Source organism: Dermacentor variabilis, chromosome 10, assembly GCF_050947875.1.
Source record: "Dermacentor variabilis isolate Ectoservices chromosome 10, ASM5094787v1, whole genome shotgun sequence".
NCBI lineage: Eukaryota > Metazoa > Arthropoda > Arachnida > Ixodida > Ixodidae > Dermacentor > Dermacentor variabilis.
In genome coordinates, this window is record NC_134577.1 from 27,477,089 (window position 1) to 27,497,818 (window position 20,730).

General features: G+C 45.7%; 1 protein-coding gene across 1 annotated transcript; it reads left to right on the top strand.

The window, feature by feature from the left end:
• The first annotated feature begins 1,413 nt into the window (after positions 1-1,413).
• LOC142559967 (phosphate-regulating neutral endopeptidase PHEX-like) lies at positions 1,414-7,297 on the top strand. The gene is made up of 5 exons (XM_075671685.1): positions 1,414-1,438; positions 4,957-5,087; positions 5,435-5,500; positions 6,250-6,351; positions 7,280-7,297. The coding sequence occupies exons 1-5, from the start codon at positions 1,414-1,416 to the stop codon at positions 7,295-7,297; spliced, it is 342 nt and encodes a 113-aa protein (XP_075527800.1).
• The last annotated feature ends 13,433 nt before the right edge of the window (positions 7,298-20,730 follow it).

Below are 20,730 nucleotides of genomic sequence, written 5' to 3' on the forward strand. Positions count from 1 at the left end.
TTTACGAAACACGTCTTGTACAGAATAAAACGTGTCTTTAGTCCGCAGTGTTCTTGTGGCCATCCAGACGAAGATGTGCATGATCTTCTTCTCGAGTGCTCGAAATGCGATACACGAAGAACGGTACTGCAAGCTAATTTGTTTATGTTAGACAGAAGACCACTCACTCTAAAAAAGATACTTGGCCCATGGCGAACTGCGGGCCTTCAAAAAAGAGCGCTTCTTGCTCTGAAAAAGTTTTTAGAGGACACCAACATTTTGGAAAATATGTGGGGATCGCAACTTTTACGCAATATGTATAATTCTGTCCTGTACTTGGAGTGTATTACAAGTGTCGTGTGTTTTGGCTGTTCAAAACGTCGGACTTTATATGTGCGTACGTGGACTGAACTAATGCACAGAACTTTGCGACTCATGTACTGTTGGACTGTATATCTTTTATTGATCCGCTGTTCTACTGAGTGTTATATTTAGTGTCGCTATTCTCCCTTATTGCGCAACTTTGCTTGGTCTGCCAAGTGACAAGAAGTATTCGGTGCCACCACATAAAGGCGCCAGCCTCTCCTAACATTCACTTCAATACAAAAAAAACCGTGATCCAGAGTCCTTTCGACGCATCGGTTGAAGAACTAATTCGTCGAAGATCGCCAGACGCAAGTTCACTTTCGCCGCACCCTTCCGATGTAGATCAGCAATGTCTATGGAAGCCTTCTCTAAAACCAGGTTCACGAGTTCTGCCGAGTTGAGTTCGCGAGGTAGTTCCACCGCTGGTTCGTCTTGAGCTTGGTATCTCGAAAAGATGATCTTCTCTGCGGAGGTCTCCTCGAGGAAAAATGTCACCCACAAGTTGGAGTCAGTTGTCGACTGCGCCAAAATATTGTAGCGTTCCTAGTTAAAGGACACAGTAGACGTAAAGCATTCCTGTGGAACTGGCGTCCATCTCGTCTACATTTATTTGACTTCTCTCTTTTCTTCCTCTGTCCCCCCGGTTCCCGCGCTTCTTCATCTTCTATTCTAAGGCTCATACTACTTCATGTAATTAGGCGAAATACTAAAGATAGTCTGACTTGCTCCAAGCGACGACATATAGATTACCTTGGTTCCGTCCAGCGAAATGACATTTGTATATATTTTGAAATTTTGGCACAAGTTACGTGTAACAGCAGTCTATGAAGTGTTTGCAAGTTGCAAACTCAGCAGCCTTAGCTCACTCGGGGATGGTCGGCTTATGTTCATGATGAAAATAGAAAACATCTCTAAAACTTCCAGTTTTGAGACAATGTTTTGCAGTTTCATTACAACATCATCACTCCTGTCAGCGCACCTCCATTTAGCAGTTGGAGAAATTCTTAATCAAAATTTGTTGGCAGGTCTGTCAACTATGGAGCGATTGGCACCATCATCGGGCACGAAATGATTCATGGCTTTGACAACTTAGGTAAGTTTTGAGGTTGCCAAGAGAGACACCAGAAGGGTGAATGCAGAAAGGTGAAATGCACAAATGCTAATAATGACAGAAAATATGGTTTCCTACCTTACACTGGAGAATATGGGATGAAGGACTTTGCTTTGATAACGGTGTCTCAACAAAACAAGCTTGCTCCAAGTGTGAGGGATCGTTTCTGTGCAATCTACATAGCATATACAAATGGAACGTGTTGAAGTGTATCCTAGCGACCACACTTATCCCAGGAGGCAGTGCCAGACATTCCTATGCGAAAAGAAAAAGACGTCGTACAATCGTATTTCACGAGGCCATTCGCGATGTAGTCCTTCAATTAATTTCTAATTATCTGCTTATGAACTAGGTTATTGTGTTTACCGTCAATCGCTTAACCTCACTACATCATACCGGTCGGGGTGTTCCTGAAGGCGGAATACCAAGCGCGCCCTATTCTCCTTCACATTCACTGGCATCATTGAACATCTGCCAACTGGAACCGAGCCATAAATGTACGCAGGCGACATACGTGTGTGCGCTTAAATCATGACACATCGTTAGGTATGTGCAAGACTAAATAGCTGCTACTCTGGCAGCGGTGTACTTCTGCAACCAAGGCTCGGCAACGTCATTAGAGGAATGTGCACTGGTGGCGTTCACTCGCGAACCAAGGACACCCTACGCCATCTTTATTAATGGTCAGTTGAATTTCTATACCAAGACTCTTCCATTTAATGGCATCATCAATGTAGAGATCTATCATGGAGCCTGCGCCTGACCTATACTTGAGGCCGCACCGGGCAGCATTTTCCCAGTTGTTCAAGTTTAGTAACAACTTAGGCGACGCAAATACAAGCTTTGTGCGAATTGTAGAAAGCTAACTTTCTGGAACCTTTCGAATACAGCTTTCCCATACTGACCAAGAATTTCGGCACAAATCCTCGTGCTCTACAGGCGATTCAAGTTCAGGGTCACAAATATTTTCTTGGTTTACCAAAATGCCGATCAGCTGTGGCAGCTATTGTATTCGCCCGGGGCCAACAAAGACCAACGCACATTGTGGTGGGGGTACTGGGAGGGCAAAGTAAGCACCTCCCCCGAGTCCATTCAAACATCTGGCCACACTACCTTCAGAAACCCCACAGGCATGATTTTGGGATACCATCCCTAATTGTTGCCGCAACCTTCCATTAGGCTTCATCCCGCCACTAAGTCATTGATTTCTCCTTGCTTGGTTTGACAAGCAGAGCGCCTCCATCGTACTATAGGAATCAGAAAAAAAAATGGGAGCTGTCCTCTCCCGCTCCCAAACAACTGTCTTTGCTGCTATCGCTCGGGAGGTATGATGAGCATGTACATACTTATACTGATGACTCACGAACTATCCAGTATTCACACGGAACCATATTTTTCCCAGCGAGATCCACCACCACCACTTTCAAAACTTGCCGAACTACGACATCGATTGCTGCGGAAGTTGAAGCTCTTTGCGCTGCTCATCGTCTCTTCTGCTAAGAACCTCGAAGGTGGTCGGTATTGAGCTACTCGAAGGCGCCACTGCAGTATTTTTATGAGCGCTGTGGAGCGGACCACGAAACCACTTGTATTCAAGATTATAAAACTAATGTATACCTTGACAGAGAAAGGGCACCGCATTACATTTCAGTTATCTGCAAGCGAAATGTGGTGCCTTAAGTCATGAGCACGCCGTTAACGCTGGTTTGTCAGCACATTAAGGACTCAAATACGAGCTGACTCCTTTAAGGTAAGGTAAGATGGCGCTAGAAAGCTTCGAGCACTCGCACCGCGAGATATCACGTACTCCACGTGGAACACTGAAGTTTCCGAAACAACCAGCTGCACTACCTGTACCTTTTGCTCCACCTTCGCATACCAACCAGAGTCTGACGACGCGATGCAAACGTGCTTTTAATGGGAAGCATTTTAGAGTGCAGTTCTAAGGCACCCATCGTGCGGCAGGAGTCGGCGTTGACGTTCCTCCTAACCGAGCGAACGAGCACAACGAAGGGTGACAGAGCGTACGCGTAGCGCAGCATGGGACGAAAGACGGCGATAGCGAAGAGAGTGAAAGGAAGGAAGCGGAGCAGGACGGCATAGCGAAAGCGTCAGAGAGAGAGAAAGCACTTTATTTGCACCCGTCAGAGAGTATGGGTAATCGGGGTGAGACGCAGCTACCCCTTTCACCGTCTACCTCCCCCCTAGACGTCGGCCAGAATCAGTTGGTTTCCGGCGGCTGCCTGGACGTGACCGATGACTTGTTTTTGGCCTTGTTCTTCCTGGCTATGCAGGGAGGATTCCCATGACTCTTTGTTCCCATATAGACCGCTTAGCGCTGGGCAAGCCCAGAGCACATGATTTAGTGTCTCTATGACTTCACAGTTTCTGCATTTGGAAGAGTGCACCTCATGATGGCATTCGTGTAGGATATACAGGTTTGGAAAGGTACGCAAACCCGCATCCTGGGGTGCACATCTGCAGTTTTCACCAGATTCCTTCTTCCTTGTTTGTAGCGTAGTACCACGCAAGACTGCTCTGCGGCGACGATGGCTAGGAGATAGCGACACAGTAGAGCGTTGGCTGTTCATCGATGATGCCACCGATACCTTATATGGAAACAAAGCGCTGCATGAGTGGAGGTTGGTCTGCAGCGGTTGCTTTGAAGTGCGCCCACTGGCTCTCGCAATATCCAGATCAATGCGGCAGTGCTGATGGAGACAGATTTTCCGCGCTAGCCATATCGCCAAAATGAAAAGACGTATAGAGCCGCGCTCAAATTTCATTATAGAAACGGAATATCATAATAGTCGGTAATTTTATCCTATTGAGGGCAGCCAGATTCTCTTGAGCAAGCATTTGGGCCGGAGGTCGGGGTACCACATTATTCTCGTGGGCCGATGCTTGTGTCATTGCAGTATAAAATTTTGTGCCACTGGGACCGCTGGGTTTGTCCACTAGGCATGTTCCACTAGGTATGTACGTGCGGGTATGTGCCATTTTTATGTGCGACTGGGATTATGCCACTGGCAGCTGTCCCTAGAACCAGCAGGCCACTGGTTATGGGCAACTGGACAAGTTCCTCTGGATATGTGTTGCTAGGAATCTAGCCCTTCATAATGCCTCGTATTATGTAGATGTGAACGCCACTTGAGTCTACCAAAAATTTTACATCACCCAGATAATAATTCCTGGTATAGCGCTGGCGCGCCTCCAGAGTTTCTAGGAGGTCACATTTGAACTGATACAAAAAATTATGCAGGTCCAACTAACACACTGGAATCTGATACAGCGAAGCTTCAGGGAAGCGGGTGATTACATTATGCGCAACTAATGGTGGTGCATACAATTGAGCTCATTTTATCATGTGCTGCGGGTAACCTAATGAAATGTTTATGTTTATCCATCAAAAGCTTCCGCAGTTGTTAGAGTCCTTATTTTGAAAATTTCTAAATACCAAGATTGGCTTCCTATACTGTCATTATCATATGTTTTTGCAGGTAAAAAGTTTGATGAGCACGGGCGGATGGTACACTGGTGGAGCCTCAAGACTCTCCTTAGGTTTCTCAGGAAATCAACATGCTTCAAAAACCAATACAGCTCCGTCTTCGTTGAATTGGCTAACGCAACGGTGGGTATAAAGACAGGTTCACGTGACTTGGCATGAGCTTTATGGGCGCCATTGTCTGGCTCCTTTATCAATAACGTACTCGAGAAGAGTGTATCGCTTCACTAAATTCCTGAATGCCTGCTGGTTATGTGTTGAAGTTTGGAAAGTAAGTTTCCCGGATTATTTGTCGCACTGGGACCTCTAAGGGATGATCTTTCTGGTACGAATAGCGAGTCGAATGCCATTACTGATAACGTTTTTACTGTTATTCTGAACCTGCCATATAATACCACAATGTAGCGCAACAGAACCAGTTCTTCCAGAATGTTTTTCTAACCTATAAACGTGTACTTATGGTTCACTTCCAGCTGAATGGTGTGAATACAATGAATGAAAATATAGCGGACAACGGGGGACTTCGAATGGCATTCAAGGTACGTAGTTTCTCAAAAGCAACCTGTACACATGCACCACTCCAGGAGATGTATCGTGCAATAATTCCAACCCAGAAACAAACATCACAAGACCCGACAAATACAAACTGTCATATTCAGTGCGTATGTTGGAAACTGTCGTTGTCTTACAAGTAGGCTTTATGAAATATTGCTGCCGCTAAAAATTAAAGGGATGAATGCTTCTCACAAGGCAACTTTTCACAAAGCTCATGGAAAACTAGATAGATGAATCCATCTGTTCACACGTTGGCTGCAGGGGCATCCCAAGTGCCATCCCTTTTCATCATTATAATGCTGACGGTCTTTCGATGAAGGAACTGTTTTGCTGCCTTTTTCTTGTTTATTAGGTCAAGAAACGCTTCATCTGTTCACAACTAAGATATGACGGCAAACGCTGCAATGGCTAATTAACTAATTTATCAGTATATCGTGTAAGAAGGCTACGACATAGTTTACCTGGGTAATACAGTGAAGTTACAATTACACGGCATTGAAAGGAAAGCCGAGGAAAGTAAGGAAAAGCCGTCTACCATTAGAAATATTTAGGTTAGATGACGAGATAAGGATATTAGGAAGTATGAGTTAGCTTGAAGAAAGGCTGCGGGAACCGCAAACCTTTGGGAGAAGCTTTCGTGATTCCTTGAGGGAAAAAAGGGCTGATGATCAAGATGTATACGCCTACAATAACTCCATGGAAAGCGATTATGCTTTTTCCTTTTTTTTTTCAGACACTTGACCAGCAACTGAAAGCTTTCGATACGCCAGACGTGCGCCTTCCGGGACTGGAACAGTACTCAGAGAAGCAACTGTTTTTTCTTTCCTTTGCATTCGTAAGCTTCTCTATTTCGTTTCTGGTTAACGAGGCAACTAAATTCATGAGCGTGAAAAAGAAACGGAACCACGGTACAGACACCACCAAATTTACTGGCGCAATTAGCGGAAACAGTTTAGTCGCTCTTCACCAGCAATGGTAGCTCCAGTGCGAAGACGTTCGTGCTCGCTCGTGCACATATTGTTAGCTGCATGTTATAGAACCCGAGGTCGAAAACATTGTTCCTGAATAGTCCACTACGGTGTCCTCTATAACCCGGTATGCAGTTTCGGGGAGAGAGATCCATTTTTGAAACTTACTATTCATAGCCGTGACACTGCCAACAACGCATACCCTGGCATTCCATCTACGCACTCTTTCTTTTATTTTATACCACGAAGTATGGAAGGACGGTTTCTTGGCCGCAAAAAAGCGCTTCAAACAAGCGAAGGGGCACGCTGTCGCCTCCGTGCTCTCTACCACTTTTTATGATGTCACCGAACATTTTCTTGCTTCAGTAGGACCAAGTCAAGCTTATATGGTACATATGCTGCCATGAGAGAGGCGCCTTAATTATGTTAGGAGCGGCTTGCACTTTGTTGAGCCTACCTATTGGGTGAGTAGACGAATTGAAGACAACGCATCGAGCCTAGAACGGAGCGTTACAGGTGTAACTTAAGAGATGAGAGCGTGACACTAGGTTGTCACGACGCGATAAAATCAGGAGGCATAAAAATTTGGAGGACTCTTCAGTTTCTCCTTTAGGAGTGTAACGCTATAGCGTTCCAAGGTCCCTGACTGCGTCGCATGCTTTCCGGCAACTACAGCATATGTAATCGCAATGTTCACCGGAAAACGCTGGCGGCGCGAAGGCGAGCATTCTGGTACAAGCGTGGTCTCTTCCATGTGCCGATCCCGATGGTCGTATGGATTTCGCACGTGTCCAGCACCAGCACCCATTCTGAAGCGGGCAGTGCTTGTCCGAATGCGTGGACTGTCTCGTCCAACTTATGTATCGTGTTACCGCCTCGTCGCGTCTTCCGCGGTACTCTCCTTCTTTTGCAAAGGGGCAATGCTACATTCTGGTTCCTGTCGCTTATAAAGTGTAGCACAGAGCTTTCTTATGGTGCCTTTGCTATTCTTTTCGCGAAATCAACTGCAGGAGATATTTGAAGCGAAGTTAAAGCGGCTAACACTAATATACATCCGTAAGCCCACTGAACTTGATTGCTGCCTCAAAAAGCGGGGACATTATAGCTTTTCTTTGTTTTGCCGCGGTCATGCGCTTTCGATCGTTGCTTATGTGTAGCTAAATGTGAAAAAAATCCGAGCAAAAGTCCTTTTTCTATGACGCATACGAATACTGTTAGGATGCAGATGCTGTGCTTTAGAAATAAAACTTATAGAACTTATCTACGATGACTAAGCGAGTATCCGAATAGCAATCATTAGAAAATTAATTTATAGTACACTAAATGGGCCACACCAACGAAGTCCTTTCGTGGCCTCCAAGATGCGTACCGCGACGGTATGATCGAAAAATTGAAGGACACTTTCTAAATTGCAAAGTTTGTTCAGCGAAAGCCTGTGCCCATTCGACTGATATGGCAAATTTTTCTTTTTTTTTTGTGCATGACACTCCCAGTGAAATGGGCACAGGCTTTTGCCCAACACTTCGTGGAATTTATAAAGTGTCCTTCAATTTTTTTGACAAAGATTGACAAAGTGTGGTTTGAAGTAAACGATGGATTGTTTATTCATAAATTATTTGTGTCTTTGATTTAATGCCCCATGAATTCCTTATGCTTGGTTGGGTCGACGTCTACGATAGCTGTCTTATTATCACTGAAATGTACTGATATGTACTCGAGATCTTCGGTGGTTGGTAGACTCTCACCTGGTCAGCCTATGGGAAGAGCGGCGGAAACTGGCCAAGAGGTGGAAAAGGCAACGTCTAAACAAACACCTGAGACAACGCATCGCTCTCTTGGCACAGCAAGCCCAAGGCCACGCGAACGAGCTCGATAAAAACGAGTGGGCGACGTTCTGTGGAACCCTATCAGGAACTCTTGGAACGACCAGTACGTGGCGAATACTACGAAGCATGCTAGACCCGATGAGCACGCGTACTGAGAATAACAAGAAGCTCCAAATTATAGCAGACAACTTATAGCAGACAAGGGTACAGACCAAGATCTCGTCCATGCGCTTCAGAAAAAAGTACATAGGACCCTCACCTGCCACGGATCGTCGTACGCGAGGAGACAATACGCGGGGGAGGCGAACCCTAAATTAGACGGAGATATAACGTACGCGGAAGTGTATGAGGCGGCACAATCCGCAGTTAAAAACTCGGTACCGGGCCCAGACTCGATCACAAATGCAATGATTCGAAACATGGATTCGGTAGCCCTAGCGAAAATCACAAAGATCTTTAATAGCGAGTGCTGGGCCAAGGGAGACTTGCCCCAAGAGTGGAAATTGGCTAAAATAATCATGATCCCCAAACCAAAAAAGAATCCCTCGATTGATACACTACGGCCGGTGTCGCTCACGTCCTCCCTAGGTAAGCTCTATGAAAGGGTTATCCATAGCAGATTGCAGCGACACCTGGAAGAGCGGAGCTGGTTCCCGGACTCCATGATAGGATTTCGCACCGGTTTATCTTGCCAGGACGCGTTCCTCCTACTTAGAGACGAAATTCCAACTAATATACCGTACGGCGACGAGAGACTAGTCCTAGCACTAGACCGCAAAGGAGCCTTCGACAACGTCTCTCACGCCGCAATATTGGAGGAACTCGAACTCGCGGGTTGTGGTGAGCGCACATACAATTACTTAAGAGCGTTTCTTTCCAACCGCGAGGCGAGCATCAGTATTGGCCAAATCACTTCGGATTTATTTAAAATGCCTGACAAAGGAACACCTCAAGGAGCTATATTTTCTCCTCTTCTCTTCAACATGGCGATGTGTCGCCACGCGCGCGATCTGGATCGGATACCCGAACTAGGTTACACGCTCTACACAGACGACATCACGCTGTGGACAAACAGAGGTTCACTAGGGGATAAGGAATATACGCTCCAAAGCGCAGTATTAGCGGTGGAAAAATTTTCTAGATGGAGTGGCCTGAAGTGCGCACCCGAAAAATCTGAGGTTATCCGGATACACGCGAAAGGCGACAAATCCAGAGGATTGATTAACATCGTGGTTGAGGGCCAATCAGTCCGAGAGGTACCCACGATGCGAGTCCTGCGTTTGTGGCTTCAGAGCGACGGGAGAGCAGTACAGACACTCAAGACCCTGAAATCCACAGCCAACGACATAGCTCAAATGATACGTCGCGTGACGTATCGAAAAGCGGGAATGCGAGAAGAAGATACCCTAAGGCTCGTACAGGCCTTAGAGGTTAGTCGAATAACGTATGGCTTACCGTACTAAATCCTGAATAGGGAGAAGGAAAAGCAGGCTAACACAATAATCCGAACCGCTTTCAAAGCTGCTCTGGGCCTGCCTAAATGTACTTCAACGGAGCGCATGTTAGCTTTGGGATTGCACAATATTTTCGACGAACTGAGGCAAGCCACCCTGATGCGACAGAGGGAGCGCCTCAGCTTCACAACAACTGGTAGGGCAGTATTGGCTAGACTCAATATCCCAGCATACCCCATTTATCTCACAGAGCAGGCTGTACCTCTCCCTCCTTCGATGAGATCCAAAATTACAGTAGCCCCAATTCCAAAGAATATGCATCCCGAGTACAACAAAGAAAGGCGCAAAGCACGCGCACAACACATTCAATCAGCGTACTCTAATAACCATAGGTACAACACGTACTACACGGACGCCGCTCTGTATGCAGAGGCGACCGGGCAGCGCTACCAAAGGAGGTACGCCCTGGCAGTCGTGAACGCGATCAGCCAACAGCAAATCACCGCGTCGGCCACGGCGGGATCCCCCACCTCGGCTGAAATATTAGCAGTGGCGATCGCACTCGCTCACGCGGAGCGTTCGCAAAGGGACTCGGTCGTGGTCACGCACTCCCAGGAGACATGTCGCATGTTTCTCAAGGGGCACGCGACTGCAGCTAGGCTCGCGATAATCCCCAAATCCTTCAAGCACCATCATCGCCTACTCTGGTGCCCGGGCCAAGCCGGGGGTGGGGGGGGGGGGGGGGTACAGGGGTACGAAAAGGCTAACGCGTTAGCTCGAGGGTTCACTAACCGAGCGACGGCATCCTTTTCTAACCCCAACCACCCGCACTATCCCTCATAACATTCCACCAATTTAAATGCTAAAGACATCCTTGTTCATCAGCGTGGAGTCCGCAGAAAATACCCGCCGCCTCACCCACAACTTGACGGGGAAGAGGCCGCCGATTGGCGTAAAATACAGACTGGGGTGTTCCCTCATTTAAAATTGCTAAACGCCATGTATTCCACTCGTTATAGGGCCAACTGTCCTTGGTGCGGTGGCATACCTACCTTAATGCACATAACCTGGGAGTGCACTAAGCACCCTCACAGGCCAAATACCAGTAGGACAATGGAGCAGTGGGAGACACAGCTCGCCCGCTCCGACCTGGCAGGACAAAAGTCATTAATTAGCCAGGTCAGGCAGGCGGCAGAGGCCAGTGGGGCCCTGGACTGAGAGGCTCCGACCAACCCTCTTTCAAATCTTTGCAACTGCAATAAAGTTTCTCTCTCTCTCTCTCTCGGTGGTTGGTTATGTCTGGAAGACGAGATCAAGACAGCTGCCATGCTGCGCGGTGGCTGTTGTCGTCGGTGTGACCAACTATAACGCTAGTGAACTTTGTAGACCACTGACAAATGCATGTCTGTTCCGATCGTCTTGGTTGAAATCCCCGACAACGCTCCAGGGCACCGACGGACGGACGGTCGGACGTCGCGGGTATGAGCCATTATTGGCTTTCGCCTTAATTCTTCTGGCGTTTGGCATCGGGGGAATCCACATTCTTGGGGCGCCTCTCTGAACCGCTTGCCGTGGGATCCTCCCCGGGACGCTCGGGAGCCATTCGATTAACTCGACTGCTGCAACGAGACGTCTGATGAAGGAGCGTTGCCGCACGCGCCACTGTGTTGAGAGAGTGCGAGGAGGAGAGGGCACAGCTGGCACCATTCCAGGACATTGACGGACGGACGGTCGGACGCCGCGAGTATGAGCCATTAAGGGCTTTCGCCGTAATGTTACGAAATAATCTCTCTCACCCGGCGGGCATTTGTGGCGCAGCACCCACGCTTCACCCACGACACTGGGCAGTTTGACATAGGTATGATTGCTTCAGCAACAGAGTTTTTTTTTCTAATTGAAGAGCACCTTTTAAAACCTTAGGCAAATTTTGTTTAGACTGCACAATCTTCGGGATGATCTCAAGTTCTTTAGACTATATGCGATAGGTTCAGGATCTACCCATATTTTAAGACTGCGTGCTATCTTAGGAATCGGCCACGTACTTTCGGCTACATGGTTACACAGCCCGAAAGACGATATCGTCTCAGACAATGCCAAGAGTGCTATTCACATCAAAACCAAATTTGTAGCAGCTTTTCAATAAAACAACAAACGCTATGTTCGTCTCGCAGGTATGGTGTGGCAGCTCACGTCCTGAGGCTCTGCGTCTGGAAATAAAAAGCGAGGCCCACAGCCCGCGCCAATACAGGTGACTTTTATTCTTGCTAGCTTTTTTGTACTGTTTAAGTAAATGTGATGTCAGTGAGTTTGTTTGGAATAGGTAAGTGCGGTCCTAGACATTTTCTTGTTAGCGTATGAGGAACGTTTACTCTGTGCGCAATAGAAGGAAAATGCTGACTCTATATGGTGAAGCTATTGCAATTTAACTGCACATTTCTTTGGGGCTATACTTACAGCTGTCTCGGCGAATTTTGTTTTCGGAAGGTCCGCAGAGATGTCTCGGGCCCGAAACCCGTCAAGCTGACCAATATGATAATGGCCCTTAAAGCAGTGGCACCTACCCACACATAGGGATTGTCCAAGAATCAGGCGAATTTTAGAAAAGGGCTAGAGGTATGAAGCGAGAAATCTGTAACTCTGACAACTAGGTGAAAGTGAGTACAATATAGAGATCTTTCCTTGAACAGCCATTCTGAGACGCACTAAAGATAGAAATGATAAGATATGGGAAGAACCAAATAATTAAGGAGTCTCACACTACACAGAAAATGATTTTACCTGTACAAATAAACTACTCATATATAAAATCAGTGAAATACCTGTTAACATGAGGGGGTTTAGCAAACCCGGGAAGATGCAAAAAACAAAAGACATGTGAGGTGGCGACAACGCCTCGATGTTCTTCAACCAGCCCACCGTTACGTAATGGATTTGTACGGGGTCTGTTAGGGCCTAGATAAATAATCATTGGTGAAAATGGACTTTAAATTGTGTTCTAAACGAGCCAAGGACTGAACATGGCATGTTTCAGAACATTACGCTCAGCCAATATTGGCGATATACGAAAGAAAAAAAATACTATGGAACCCGCAATGTCAGAGTGACATACCAGCCCGGGAATTCGGCGCAAAATGAAACAATAATAAAAAGAATGGAACTTCTGCCTTAATTTTACTTCGTATAATCAACATATTATCGCATAACAAACAATAATACACCTTTAAAAGAAGATCTTAGCAATCCCATCTCATTCAGTGTATCTTTTTCTCCTTTAGCGTCCCTTTAACAATGAAACAACCGTTGCGGGCCAAACTTGCGCCTGTCTTCAGCCTCTTTTTTTTTATTTGTCATGCCGCTGCCAATCGCTCGCGAACGCAGTGAGAATAGCTCCCGAAAATCTCAGCTGAAAAAAGAGTAACCATAACAGGACGGCAGAGAAAACTGGATTATCGACTTCTAGCTTCAGTGCTTCACCTACGGCAAAAGCTTGAGTATCCATAATACGATAGATTTTGTCCGTGTATGAGGCTCCCTAACGAAAGAATAATGCGTTCTCATACAGGTACCCAAGATATTCTTTCGGGGGGGGGGGGGAGGGGGAAGTACGATACCCCTGAGTAACTTTTCCATGAAAATGAAAGGCGGGTGTACTTTTACGAATACAAACGTTAATAATTCACATCGTTCGGTGTAAAAGCGCGTAGACCCGCAAAACATAAATTAAGTAACGTGTATCTGACAAGTACGGCGGTGATATACACCTCTCCTTTGCTTGGAAATTCTGGAGCCACATCAAATTGAGTCGAGCAGAAAAGAAACGCAGGAGGCACACAGCCAAGACCACGTAAACAAGCGAAATCGTAAAAGGAAGACTTGTAGTAGCGTTTTCCTAATCAGCTCTGGAAGAATCATAGAGAAATACATATTTGTGGAACAATGACAGTTCTTCTGGATCCCTCTTTTACTGGTCGACCAAATTAGGCCCCAAAACCAACTCGTATTGTTATTTGAGCAGTTGCGTAATGATGCGTGGCCGCTAGTCCCATACAACCGCGCAGAGCGCAGGACACTGCTGTTCTAGAACTAACAAACGGTTCTAGTCCTAAACCTAACTTTACAGCTGTTTTATAACCCTTGGCTGTCACAGTGTTGCCGTTTTTGATCGCTATATTCAACACCATGTTTTCCAGATGGAGCAAGGATTGTCAGTGACATGGCAGAAATAACAGTTATTCCCCGCTTGAAGAACATCTGGCAGTACGAAAAAATGTGAAATTCCTCGTGCTCACTAAGAGGCAATAATATTAGTAAAGCTGTCACGGTGTCTTCAGATTTGATTTTATGACATGGCTTCGTCTCTTCAGTACAGTTTTTTTTTTCTTTTACAGGGTAAACGTCCCTTTGAAGAACATGGAATCGTTTACTTCAGTATTTCATTGCAACGAAACAAGCAAGATGGCGTTCAAAGCAAACAGCAGCGAAACTTGCGTGCTGTGGTGAATTAGCACGTTAATAAAGTTATCTTTTTTCACATTCCGTACTGAGAACTTTATTTGACGCACATTCGCATCTCGGCGTCGTTTAATCTCTTCCTTTCAAGCGCGATATGCTAACGGCAGATTTATGGATGAGAAGTTCTCACATATTCTTACCACTTTCAAGAACAACGCTAATGAGCATACGCGGAATGTATCCCACACACGTGGCAACTGCAAAACTGCTGGTCACGCCGTGTGTCATGCCGTGTGTAAAGCGATACGACGCCCGCAACGATGATCTCGGACATGCACCTGCTGACTGGCAACAGCATATACATGAGCCCGGGCATTTCCAGCTGATAATATGGTCTTGTTAATCCATGATTCTGTAGCGAGGTGTGGGAAAGAATTTCACACGCGAATGGCTCAGCTAAAACTAAGAAGAATGATTGTATGTGTTACCCATGGCCTCATCACATGCTTTCACTGACAACTTCATACGCGTGAGTACGACGTGACACAGCCAGAATTTACTTATTTATTTATTGATTAAAAAAACTTACAGGTCCTGCATGGGGAATTGAATAAGTGAACTCTCCGCGAAGCAGTTCCCGTCGTTTTTCTCTCTCTTCCGGTGTCTCCAAAATTAGGCCAACAACGTGACATCCGGGTCTCGGCTGAGCTCGGTGGGTTTTGGTGGGAATGTTGGATTCCGGGAAAGGTTTAACCAACAAGCACTCGCTCAAGTCTATTGCCAACCCCTCTGCGGACATTCTTCTCCGGCTATGCTTTTGCAAGTTAGGCCCCTTATTGCAGCGTACACATTTATGTTTCTCGTTATAGCAGTACCTGCGCATTGGCGCCACGCCCTTTCTGGTTTCTGAAGAGCCCGCGCTGAGCGCAGTGGTAGGATACATTAAACGCTACTGTGCCAAGGTCACTTGCTCGGCTCACTTCAGTAGTCGTCAATTCTACTACGGGACACTGCCTCGTAGTATCTCTGCTTCCTCCAAGGGCAATGTTATGACTATAAAGCTTAACTCGGCATTGTCACGTGGTTAACAATGTCACGTGGTTAAAAAGAATAAGTTAACTGGGCGAACTTCGGCCTCGGAAATTACGACATCGCTTGGCGGCGGTCGTAGAAACAAGAGCGGTAGGCGATTGTCGAAAAAAATGACGGCGACTGCGTGCCACCGTTACGCACACATCCGTGAGCTTTCAAGAGGCGCTCGCGTAAATCTGCTATGGTACCACAGCATCGCATCTCTGCGTGTCAACAATTTGATATGAGTGGCGGGAATTTCTCCTACTGAAATATTAGAAATGTACGAGATTCATCATATCGGTAGTGCTTCTGGTACCGGTTGCGCGAAAGAGAAAAAAAGCAGGTGGTAATATTGTAGCACTCTTCAATGAAGCACACTAAACACACTGATTTATTGTGGGCGAACTTGTGCCCGGAAACTCAACATTAAGCATTCACACACACTTTTAAAAGAAGAGTTAACAGCAGCCTATTCCACAGTCAACCGCGTCTCTCCGCCGAACTCACTTTTCGCGCGCCCCGAGGGCCAAGAGCCACGCCGTGGCTTCTCATTGGACGGCAGACTCGGGCGCTGCCGTGAGCGCGTGAACGGGAGACACGCGCTGTATCGCCATGCGCGAGGCGTTGCTGGCGCTCTTCTAATGGCGATGCGACGAGTAATGGGCTTTAGCGATGAGACGCTTGCAAAGGTGCCTCACGAGAGTGCTCGTACCTGGCATGTGGAGAGCTCTCTGCGGCAATATCACACAGCAAATGTACTGTACATATTTTAGGGCAATCGCTTCAAGCGTAAGATGCCTGCAAAATCTATTACATGTGGGTTGACGTCGTACATAAACGTGTGCAGAAAAGAACGACAGGCAGAGCATATAACTGGCGTATAAAGCGCAGATATACGCGGGAAATACACGTACGGGGCTATTATAATGAGCGATACGAGTGCCCTGTTACCTTGCACCTGTCCCTTTTACCCTGTTACTCTATAGTACATCAACACGGCAAGTTGGGCCCCAGTCGGTTGGGATTCATAGTAAGGTTTGTTGCACTGCAACACAAGAGAAGCATAAAAGAAGGTATGAAACGACGACACGGCGCTGACTCTGAACTGATATTTTATTGAAGATATGTCTGACATCTATGTGGGTGCCACTTGATAACGGTGACATGCACGAGACACAGAGAGGCATCGAAGCAATTATGACGAACTGACCCATAAACAAAATTGAGATAGGTAATGCAGTTAAGCCTATCGCGAATTCTACAGAGGAATCTTGTGCGCTTAACAATAGTTGAACCTTTCCGGATAGCCAATTCGGATAATGTGTGCAGGTACCTGGAAGACAGTTTGTTGAACGTTCGGTGTGCCTTCAGCGTAGATGTGGTAAACTTATATTACTCCCTTCCACATGAAGTTATGAAATGTGATAAAGACTGCATAGTGCGTGACATTGATGAAGAAGCCTTCATCGACGGTTGCGGTATCTCAGTAGAAGCCTTTCGTGAACTTCTTTCCTTTTACTTGAGATCTACCTTTGTTCCATGGAGAGGGGCCTGTATGTACAGAAATCGTAGGTACGCATTGGCTCGTGTGTAGCTCCTATGATTAGTGACATTTTTCTAGGTTATAGTGATAGGCAACTAGTAGGCCACCTTGCTAAACTTTCCAATAGGGTTTTTCGCTATGTTGATGATTTTGTTATATTTTTTACTAGTGACCTTCACGCCGAGGGTGTTGATGAAATTTTAACATTATTCAGGCAGCACGGCATGGGCCTTGATATTACTTTATCAGTTCCTAAGGACCATCAACTGCAGTTTCTAGATCTGAGATTAACCTTTGGTAAAAATCATGTGTGCTGTAAATATAATCCCAGGTCGCTCAAGCCCATTTTGAACTATAGATCCCGTCATTCTAAGGTAGTGAAGTGGGCTATAGCAAAGACTATCCTAAATGCTACGTTAAAGAAGTCGTGTTTTTATATGTCGAAGGCTGCTTTTTCTGATCAGATAGATCGTTTACTGGATGCTGGTTATCCCGAAGGGATTATTTCATCTGTGAGTGAACGTATGGTTCGCGGCATCAAGAGCATAAATGACCAAGGTATAAAAACGAAATCAAAAGAAAAAAGAAAAAAAAAACGCAGTAGTACTGTATGTAGACAAGCTGGCGCATGTGCTTAAGAACGTTGGTTCAAGGTACAGCATTGATGTCTGCTTTTCTGCGAAACATAAGATAGGTCGCACATGCCCATTAGTTGGTAATATGTTTAAGGACAAGCAAGTGAAGTGAAAATGCACTGTCAAACATTTGAACAGGTACATCACTTGTGCCAAGCAGGTTGTGTATGCCATTCCGTTATCTTGCGGTAGATAATACGTGGGACAAACGAAGCGATGTGTAAACGTCGACTTAGGATGCATGAGCAACCTCTTCAAGGGGTTACGCCACTTCATCTCCCGGTGCATTGCAAGTTGTACGGTTGTCGCCCCGAATTCAAAAAAAAAAAGCTGGTGTCATTTTTAAACATGCCAGCCAACTGACAAGGGAAATCTTCGAGGCTTACAATATAAACATTAGGGACAAGGCATGTATCAGCGAACCGTCTATCACTCTTCATGACAAGGAACTGCGTTAGCTATCTCAATTTTGATTATGCATCAATTTGTCACAGTTGCTTCGATGCAACTGTGTCTCGTGCATGTCATGGTTATCAACTGGCACCTACGTATGTGTTAGACATATCTTCAATAAAATATCAGTTGAGGGTCAGCGCCGTGTCGTCGTTTCATACCTTCTTTTCTCCTTGTCTTGTGTTGCGCTGTAACGAACGTTACTGTGAACTATGTAGTACTCTGCTACCCTGTTTTGCCGCTGCTAAGCGCTTGGTGGCCCGATAGTTCTTTTATGCTTCGTGTTTTCTTTTTGTTGGGGCGCTTGCCCTCACTTTTCTTTTCGAGGTTTCATGTCTTTGTTTATTTTTCTTTCCTTCGTTACTATTACCCATTGCAAGCACTTGCGAACAATGTAGGAGGCTACGATAAACGCTCCGATGAGAGAGCTTGAGATGGCGGCCGTGAGTCGCGCAGTGAGTCGCCACTGAGTCGCGCGATCATCGCAGCTTAAAGAAACATGTTTTCGTAAATTAGAAAAGTAAAGAAGATTAGTTTAACACTGCCAGGGAATTTTCATTGCAACAACAAATCAATATAAGAATGACAAGCGAAAATGATGCAAACGTTACACACTATTACATTGTCACACACCTAACAGCACGTACATGTAAGTGTAGGTGAGAACAAAACAACAACTAAAGTCTTGGCTCGCATTTAGACAATTCAGAGACAGATCGCACAAGTGAAAGGATTCGAGACCGTCTTAAGTGTATCAATGCAGGCGTCATGAAATGAATTGAGCTGCCTGGGTATTTTTTTTTTTATCATTTGCAAGCCGTAAGTGGTTAATCGACGTGGCATGGCTCATTATTCCTGACCGACATTAAAGTTAACTATTCTTTTTCTGACTTATAGTTATACCGACAGATATCCACTGAGACTAAAAGTGTTGGAATTTAAAGAAACCGTTTGATGGCAATACAAGAAAAGAAGCCATTTGTATTGTGCATTGCGGGAATCTTCGATTGGGAACAAACAGAAGACTGAGCGTGAGCTTTTCCTCGTAGACACGAGTAAATAGATGAAACGATCTTCTCAGTTCTAAGATGCGTGAATGGCTCGTGTAGCATTAAGAATTGGTAGGGCAAAAATAAAAATAAAGCGATCTTACTGCAGCGCAAGCACAGAATTTAAATTAGGAAATATAAGCAAAAGAAAATTTAAGTTATTTTTCACTGACGATGATTATTTGGGGGCAAGTTGACAGAGGCACAATTTATTAAGCACATTGTGAAAATTTACCTCTCAAACACGGTACGCATCAGAAGCACAGAGGATTAAGAGCTTCCTTAAAATCGATGATATCAAGCATCAGTGAAACTTCATGATTTCTAAATGCGCGTGCACAGCCGAATGTTCGTTAGAGGGAAATAAACGAGGCGAAGCAAGATGCTCTGATAAGCAAGATTGCTATTTTAATTGAATGAGTTATGGGGTTTTACGTGCCAAAACCACTTTCTGATTATGAGGCACGCCGTAGTGGGGGACTGCGGAAATTTCGACTACCTGGGTTTTTTTAACGTGCACCTAAATCTAAGCACACGGGTGTTTTCGCATTTCGCCCCCATCGAAATGCGGCCGCCGTGGCCGGGATTCGATCCCGCGACCTCGTGCTCAGCAGCCCAACACCATAGCCACTGAGCAACCACAGCGGGTGCAACTTTAAATGAGAGGTGTTCGTCTGATACATGCATATTCGTTATTACCTTGCATATACATGAAAGCCGGGGCGAGAAACCAGATTATTTTTTTTTTATTTTACTCAGTGCCTTCTTTCGATATGTACCGGCGTAGTTGTCTCTTTCGCATTCCGGTCATACTTCTAATCGAATGCGGCTTCCCTTTCGGTTTTTCACCGTATCCAATTTAGCACACGCTCTTTGCTAACACGGAAAAGGTTTACTGCCACTTGGAAATATTTAGCTTTAAGTAAGCGTTTCTTTCTTTTTGTCTTTCCCGTGGTGCGTGGTTTAGCGCTACACTTCCTCAATCTTTACTCCAAGCGGCCCACCAATAAATTGAATAAAGCACAGCAGTGTGCGTGGCGAACAGGTTGCATGAAAGCTTGGTTAAAGCATCACGCCTTTGGGCACAGGTGTCAGCACTGTTTGGTGAATTATGCGGCGAAAAGTCTTTAAAGCATGGCCTAATTTCCCCTTAGAACGTCCTTATGAACTAAAGCTCACCTACACCAGGCCTGTGTCTGACAGCGCACCGAGCATAGGTCAGTGCCCCAAACAAGTTGTACTAGGATGCTTTTTATGAGAACGGTCTTACGTGTCAATATTTATGAAAAACTAAAATGTACTAGGCTGTCGCAGCGTGTTAGAAAAAAAAATGCATGCGTTTGCAGGCATGTATGGGCACGGCTGACCCAGCACTGCAAACGATGCTGACCAGGCACCTGCTTTTCGTTGTGCAGGGTTGTTTCTATGTGAATTTAGCAGAATTAGCAGTGACCGTCGTTGCATTAGGGTCCTACCGTGCCCCAAACGGTGCATTAGCCTTGCTTATGAGTGTTTACAGGCGTGCAAATTACTTCTCTCTGGTGATATAGAAACAAATCCTGGACCGACACAAAATGAACTGCATGAGGAACTGCTTGAAGGAGAAAAAGTTATCCTCACAGATCTAACTGAAATGAAAGTGCAGTTAGGCAACATAAACAGTGTACTTGCCAGCTTACAACGCACTCTGGAGCACGTGCAGACTAAACTCCCTGATTCTTCTGCAACCCTAGTTCAGACCGGTGAAGTAGAAACCACGC

Bases quoted from the DNA above. Each gene is read 5' to 3' on its own strand.
- LOC142559967 (XM_075671685.1), top strand. From the start codon at position 1,414: ATGATTCATGGCTTTGACAACTTAG. The intron at 5,088-5,434 runs GTGGGTATAAAG...GTTCACTTCCAG, and splicing joins TTGAATTGGCTAACGCAACG to CTGAATGGTGTGAATACAAT. The intron at 5,501-6,249 runs GTACGTAGTTTC...TTTTTTTTTCAG, and splicing joins GACTTCGAATGGCATTCAAG to ACACTTGACCAGCAACTGAA.